At 41.0% G+C, this 7,883-nt stretch overlaps 1 protein-coding gene across 1 annotated transcript; it reads right to left on the reverse strand.

Moving 5' to 3' along the window:
* LOC8070651 (5'-3' exoribonuclease 2) lies at nucleotides 1,113-7,643 on the reverse strand. The gene is made up of 23 exons (XM_021461911.1): nucleotides 7,227-7,643; nucleotides 7,000-7,105; nucleotides 6,819-6,895; nucleotides 6,539-6,730; nucleotides 6,075-6,194; nucleotides 5,925-5,987; nucleotides 5,629-5,781; nucleotides 5,391-5,555; nucleotides 4,136-4,213; nucleotides 3,942-4,052; nucleotides 3,802-3,867; nucleotides 3,569-3,724; nucleotides 3,405-3,500; nucleotides 3,247-3,342; nucleotides 3,071-3,141; nucleotides 2,717-2,845; nucleotides 2,557-2,633; nucleotides 2,430-2,470; nucleotides 2,201-2,275; nucleotides 1,980-2,116; nucleotides 1,775-1,879; nucleotides 1,594-1,669; nucleotides 1,113-1,484 (listed from the first exon to the last, which is right to left on the reverse strand). The coding sequence occupies exons 1-23, from the start codon at nucleotides 7,455-7,457 to the stop codon at nucleotides 1,113-1,115; spliced, it is 2,793 nt and encodes a 930-aa protein (XP_021317586.1). The 5' UTR covers nucleotides 7,458-7,643.

Genomic DNA, 7,883 nt, shown 5'->3' on the forward strand with positions numbered 1-7,883 from the left:
ACATGGGTGAAGAGTGAAGACTTTTGATTCAACCTCTCTTATCGACAACCTGCAGGTACAGCAACAAGTAGGCCTTTTTCAGAACTTGCAAAACTTTAAGGATCAGTTAGACGAACCGTTCTTCATGGAAGTTATAATCCTGATGGCCTGGACAATTTGGAAGTCCAGGAATGATCTAATTTTCAGGCAGATAACCTCATCGCTACCAATTGCAAGACAAAACTTCAAAGTTGAATGCCAATTGCTGTTGCTGAGGGCTAAAAGGAGTTACTTCCTGTTAGTTGAGCAATAGATTGCGGCAACAGATGTAGTGCAAACTCATCTCTCGTGCAAACTGTGCAAATACTAATTTGTACCACAGGATGTTGATCCAGGGGCGCGGAGAGATTGGGCAATTTTGCACTTAACCGCCCACTCTTAATTGCACTTTTACAAATCCCTCCTTCCACCTCTCTCATGCGCCCCCTTGATCAACATCCTGCGGTCCAGATTAGAGCTTATACAGTTTGTACGGAAAATAAGTTTACACTATATCCCTTGCCATAGATTCCAAGTCTAGATTAGCTTGGTTTCTAATAGTCTTGCTGCTTTTGTTCTTTTCTTTTTTTTCCTGGTTCCCTAACGCTGCCTTCTTGCAGCTTGTATTTTTTTTGAAAAATCATTCTTCTTGCAGCTTGTACCCTGTTTCTTTCCCCTACCTCTCCTTTAGTTTCTTTTACCTAAACGTTTACTCCTTATTTTTTAAATAAATTTCTGTAGGAGTGCAAACCCCTCCCCTCCAGTTTCAGTCAAAAAAAAACCTCTCTTATCGAAATAAATCCTAAAATTATTGTGCAAAGTCGATTTGTTGTTCAATGGAGCCTTGTTCCTGAAACAGCATTCGCTATACAAAAGTCAGATACAAACAGGACGAAATGGAACAAGCTGCGAGACCCAAGATTAGCAACACAAAAAGGCATTCTGTCTCAACACAAAAGGTACCTCTAGTTTGAGGTATCACAGATAATTTCAGAAATTAACATAGCACTACTGATGTTCCAGACAAAATGGTGAGGCACGCAAGAGACAAAAAAAATAAGCTAGTTCATCGCATCCCTCTCATCTCTATTCTGTTACCAACCACGTCGCTGTTCGCTCCCACCACGGCCGCCTGAATTCCCAACTGGGCGCCAAGCCGTCTGCTGCCTCTGGAACGCGCCACCATACTGCCCTCTTCCTGCACAAGCGCTTCCGAATGTGTAGGCGCCACCTCTGTCATTCCTGCTGCCTCCATGGCTTTGAACCATGTCAGCCCCATAGAAACTTCTCCCGTGGCCACGGCTAGGCAGTGCTGTCTCGGCAGCGATGGCTCTCCCTCTCCCACGTCCAAAGCCGCTGATCATCGGCTGCGGTTCTGTCATGGTTGAGATGGTTTCAGGCGGCGGCCAGCTACCAGGATAGGTGTGCCACAGCGGCCTCTTAGAAATCTCAGTTTCAGATACAGTCTGCACAAGACATGGTTTCTTTCAGAGATGAAGATGGATCGGAGGTATGGTGGCAAATTGCCCTACGAACCAATGGAAAATGTGCAGCTAAAGGGAAATCTGAATATACCTTTTCAGGTTTTTTGACATTATCAAGTAGTCTTGGAATAATTGTTACTGGTTCTGGGTTGGAGAACAAGAATGATCTAAAACATACACAAGATTACAGGAACATTTAGTGAAAATTAATGGATGACTTCTTTTTTTAGAAATGCACAAACTGAATATGACAGGGTCAAGAGAAAGCATACATTGTCTGGTCGTTTCTAATGTCCTGTAGATCTCTTATCGGTGAACGGAAGAAGCCACAGCTTATACTATCGTCGTCAACAGGCGACAGCCGCCCTCCAAGTTCGCTATTTGGAATGAAATTTAGGATTTAGCAACATTCTTTTAAGTTGCTCAGAAATAAAAGAAATGCATATCAACGTAGCATCAGTTCAGACTTGATTGTACCTGGTAGATGGATCCAACGGAAGCATTTTTGATGAACAGTCAGATGTCTCCACAAAAGCTGAACCATTTGGCGTAGTATTTGAGTTCCTCAGGAAGATCTTGTCTTGCCGAACTGTGTTTCTATTTATCTCATGCACCTACAAAATACAAACAATGTAAAATAGTCACGTGCAACATACTCTAGTAGACAATTTGCATAGAAGGTAAGCAATTTCTTTTACTGCAAGTTTGTCCTCCACCGTCTTGGTAGCCGAAGTCAGCAGCTTTTCATCGATGAATGGCAACATTGCGATACCCTGAAATAATTTATTTCAGAGAAAACTAGCATGAGTGAAGAAGGGTTAAATGTAGAAACTGAATGATGATGGCTTAGCTACACAACCCAGCTGATGTGTGTAAAAATATGAGTAAGCTAGTCTTAAATTATGAATTCATATATAAATGACTTACTTGCCACAAGAAACGTTTCCCATGGGTATCAATCTGTAGATCTGTAAGAAAAATGAATGCCCAATTAGTTCAGTAACATGGTATTCAGAATTCAGATTATATGATGAGTCTAGAGTGACAAATATACCTGACGGGTAGAATTTTTTTATCAAAGACTCTTCATTTTCCATCAGTTCTCTGTAACACTTTGGTAGTGCACATGAGCTGCAAAAGAAAATAAACTTAAAACTTCCATTAAAAGATTGCAATGAAGAATGTGCATTCTAAACAGAGAACGTTTCACGTGCCTTTCTTTTGGAAGAACTGCCATGAGCTGATCAAATGGTCTTAGTGGCTTATCAGCGGTGAAAGATATCTTGAACTGTGATAGTCCTTTAAAATCAGATGTGAAAGGAGCATAATAGAAGGGGTAGTACCTGCAGAAAAAACAAAATAGACATTATAGAATGGAAACATTTGCTAGTACAATATATCCATAAGAATTAGCAGTCATATATGACTTACGAGGAACTATTTATCAAGATTAACAATTATTTGAACTATTCATCATTCAGATTTCAGAACAATGAAAGCAGACTACTAAAATGTATAAGGAGATACATGACAAATGAAAGCATTGATCATAAACATGTACATCCTACCAGCTCCATGATGGCACATCTGCAAAATAGTACCGCAGCACCCAACAAAGTCCTTCCAGATACTTTTGAACCTAAATTAAGCCAGTGACAAAGAAAGTTAACACAATATGATGTCTCTTCAGAACGCCCACTGGTATTAAAATTTTATTTGCACAGAGACAGGAAAAAATCATAACCATGTCATTCTTCAGCTTCCCAACTTCATTAGATTTTTCCACACCAAACTTTTCCCTGAAGAATCGAGATTTCCACCCAGCAAATCCCAATCTTATCTGCAATGGCATGTCAAGCTTTGCACATATGCGAAATATTTACTCAAATAGGCACTACTAACCGCATCATGTTTACAGGCTCCACTTTTTACAATGTCTTGCTTGTTACGAAGAGTATCCTTTAAGTTTCGCCTCAGCTCCAAGGTATTTGCAGTTACCTATGCAACAGGAGAGTTAAACTCGAGATAAGGAATAATATGGATGTGATATTTGCCAAAAAGGTTTAGGAGAAGTGATAAGGTAATTTCCAGATATCCAATAAAAGTAGAGAAAAAATAGGTAAGCTCTTCCCTACATCTGACTCATCTTGGCTGTTGGTGCAAATACCACCGTTTGTTGAAAAAGACTTTACTGTCAAGTCTGGACCATCAGGATTTTCTTCCTGAGTAAATGAAAGCTTGAGATTAAAAATGAATGACAGTAATCAGAACAAAAGTTTTAGCTGTATGTAGCCCTCACCATATTGTCATAGTTTCTTTCTTTCCATTCCTCTGCAGCTCGGCGCACTAAATTGCGCTGTAACCTCTGCATGTAATCAACAAGTTCCAATTGGCAATTGTGTACACTTTGACCCAAGGATTATAAGTTTTAGAACATACCTCTCGCAGTTCATATCTTTTAACAAAAATTTTCTCTTCACACAAGGACAGTTCATGAAAAAACTTTTCCAACCTCAAAACTTTAAGATATGCAGCATGTTTGTCTTTTAACTGTTTTTGGTAGCAACAGAAGTACATCAAAACATAACTCAAACAGTTAATCAATGAAATTAACAATTCGATTGTGCATGTACCTTCTCGGTGCTCACAATGTAGCCCCCCATTTTGTTAAATGCTTGTTTGTACACTTCCAACAGCAGATCAATTGCACCCTGCCACGTCCAAGAGAAATTAAGGGGAAAAAAATCATGTTTGGGTATTGCTATGGTACACTCAAATAACTGTGAACCGTCAATCTGAGAAGCAATTGTCAAATACTACCTCCAAAGAGGTAATAGGATATACAAGGAAAATATCTTCATATATATCTAATATGCATGCATGATTTAACTTTCCAAATATGATCTTGAGTTTTTAATAACATGGACGTGGACATATGATGGGGGGACACAGTTCACACATGTGCAGCCATATTTTATTTTATTGTATATATAATAACACAATAATTTATAATATGTGACTAAATGATTTTGTAAAATTTATTTAATTTGTTGGAACATGATGAATGAACGGGAAATTTAAATCTGTTTTGTTTTGAACATTAAAAAAGTGAAGCTTATTCAATTCAAAGTGTACATGATTGTAATGTAACATTTTTTTTATTGTAACGTGACCATGCCCAATTAAGAAACATAAGATAGTATGTCTTGGAAAGTTGAATTTTGACTCCAAACCATCTCTTGCCCGATGATGGCCTTCCTTGAAGTTGTAATCGTTGGCTACAATCAAAAGGAAACAAATTGCATGTATACATGCAGATAAAAGGAAGCAATATATTGTTTATTTTTCTTTTTATTACTTACTTTATTTCTTTTAATATTCAAGGGCTCAGATTTATTTAAACTCTTACCTCTTACTAGGTAAGAGTTGTACTGTAGCAAAACCCATCATGTTTTTGCCGTGGGAAACAAGTGAAAGGATGTGATAACCAGGGTTCAAAATTTCGGCGAAATTTCGCCGAAATTTCGTGAATTTCGGTAATTTCGGTGGTGGCCGAAAGAAAAATCCGAAATTTTATTATATACTAATACATGTGCTATATAACTTTAGACTCATATTTTCTATTGTTTATATTGCATATTCTTCTATGCAATAGATGTGTAATCATAAATCATATTGATACTTGTTTAGATCTAATTTTTTTAAAAATAAAAGTATACTTCATGTGCTAGTCTCTAAAAAAATTTCGGCGAAATTTCGGCCGAATTTCGCGAAATTCGGTAATTTCGGTGGTGGCCGAAATTTTTGCGATAACGAAATTAAAAACCTTGGTGATAACAACAAAACTGTTTGCTCTTAAGCTGTCAGAATCGGATGGCATATATGCACCTCATGAATTTCAACTGAAGGAATATGTGGAATGAAGTCATTTCCTGTCAGGAAACAGATAAATATGAAATCATCTATTAGTCTCTCGATATCCGTTTTGACAACCGGGTTTGGTATCTTCAAATCAAGCTCCAGGTACTCCCTCAGAACCCATATGTTCAAAAACTGCAAGAAGGGGCGGTGTTACAAAAAAAAAAGTAAAATGGAAAGACCCTGCTGTCATCTCAGAGGAACAAACCTGATAAGGTTTCTTGGGAGACCTGTCCCTACTAGCAGTTGTTTCTGTCATGCGGGGGAACCATCCTCTACATTTTCTTGAGGAATCTTCAGTTTTGAACAGTTCTTTAGATAGAGGGATGCAATTTTCTGGCTGGGTCGATCGTAACACATCCTGTCCAAGTTAACAAAACGAGTATTCTCAACTAAATATTTACAAAATTCTGCAATTAACCGTCACTTGCTAAATGCAATCCAATTAACTAAATGCTGTTTTCCAACTATCATAGTATGGATGAAGTCAGGAGATTGACAGACCTCACGCAAAATCGAAAAGTGGAGTTCGTGAGATGCCAAAGCGAGCATGATCAGGTCAGCATCCTGTAATGATATTCAGAGTGAAAACGAGGCACAATAAACAGAACAGTAATGTAGAAAATATTCAAATATTTAGTTAGCCTATCTTACCAGTCCATACAAGCAGTGCCTTGTGTTTGGATCATAGCTCTCCAGGCTCCGTTGTCCCCGGATGAAAGACATGATCTTGTGTTCACCTTCTCCAGGTACATTTGAATCAGAGAGTATTGCCTTCGGAACACAAGTATAATGAAGGTTATCAAGTAATGATCATGTTGGCCAAAACAGGATCTTGATCAAACATATGTTATCAACTAGCCACTCAAAAAAAGAACACAATGCCTTAGATTAAAAGAAAATTATCACTGTTCACTTTGATATTTCACCTGCCTAACTGTAAATACACAAGTTGAATTTGAAAACAGGGGGGCGCATGTTACACACTGAAACTGATATCTTGATGAAACTGTCAATATGAATTAATATCAAATAAAAGCTGTCATAAGAATAAGATATTCACTGCAGCAATGCAAAAATGTGAAGAAGTGAAACAAGGGCCTCAGCGTCTACTAAACCTTGATGCCTTTCCACCCGGGGTCACTGTTCAACCTGGAACGGATGTAGTACTCGAGGGCTTTGGAGAGCTTCTCCATGAACTCCGTCCCTGGTGTGATGACGTTGGGATCCGAAACCTCATTTGTCTCCCGCGGCTGCACCTCCCTCCCTTCAGCTCTGAACTTCTCCCTCAGAAGCTTCTCCTCCAGTTCCTGCAAATCATCGTAGCTGTAGCATCGAACATAGCTGCAAGCAATTAATCCAGAGCACGGACGGCGAGGGGTTTCTTATTTAAATTACCGCTTCTTTAGCGTCCTTGGCAGCCTTGAAGCGCCTAGACCTCTGCTGGTTCATCTTGGCGCGGGGAGCAACACCATCTGCAGTTCAAATAAGGCGCTAAAGACAAAATAATGGAAAAGAAAAATACGGTTGAAAACATGTGTACTAGTAGTATATACGGCCGGTATACACATGTTCGTACCTACTGCCAAGTAGAGCAGCTTGGTAGGCCTGACGATGCGGAAGAGGCGGTCGATGTAGTCGAACATGGCCGCGAACACCTCGTCGAACGTCGTCGGCGGGTACACCTGCATTGCATATCAATATCATTGCGTATCAGTGACATTTACCAGCTCGTCGATCAAGAGATATTCAGTTGAGGATCGGAACTTATTCGATCAATCCATCAGGATACAGACGACATACTACCTGGTCCTCCGGGTGGAAGCAGGGGTGGATGATGCCGTTCATGTCGAGGTACAGGTTGTGGTAGACGCCATTGGGGCCGCCTGCAGCTTGGGTTTGTTCGTCCCCCGGCGGCGACGACGACGACGACGACGTGCTGCCGGCGCCAGCTAATAATTCGTCGTCTTCCTTGGCGGGGACGACGATGTTTGGGTACTTGCCCACGAGCCACTTGTAGAAGGAAGGCACCCCCATGGCATGCGGCGGCGGTCAGGCAACCAGCCCGGCCGGCGAGCTTTTGCTAGCTCGATCTGGACTCTGGTCAGTGGTCGCCGATCTGATCACTCACTCGTTCTTGAGTTTCCCAGTTCGCACTAGTGGTAGTACAACTGCCCCTGGTACTAGTTAGTACTAGTTATTGGGCGCCGAGGGAGGGAGGCTACTCCTATATAGTATCTTGCATTGGGAAGACGGAGAGGCGGCCGGCTCGATCGCCGATCGGGTGGGTGGGGTGGGCGCATGGGGAGACGGAACGGCCGGCCGGCCGGGGGCGGCCATGACATGACATGACATGGCGCCGACCTATGCGTCGTCGACGTGTGCAAGCATGCACGCCAGGCATGCGCGGCGCACGGCCAACGAGGTGGTTTGCAGAAGCTGCTGGTAGTGGAGATCGTGTCG

This window comes from Sorghum bicolor, chromosome 5, assembly GCF_000003195.3.
Source record: "Sorghum bicolor cultivar BTx623 chromosome 5, Sorghum_bicolor_NCBIv3, whole genome shotgun sequence".
Lineage (NCBI taxonomy): Eukaryota > Viridiplantae > Streptophyta > Magnoliopsida > Poales > Poaceae > Sorghum > Sorghum bicolor.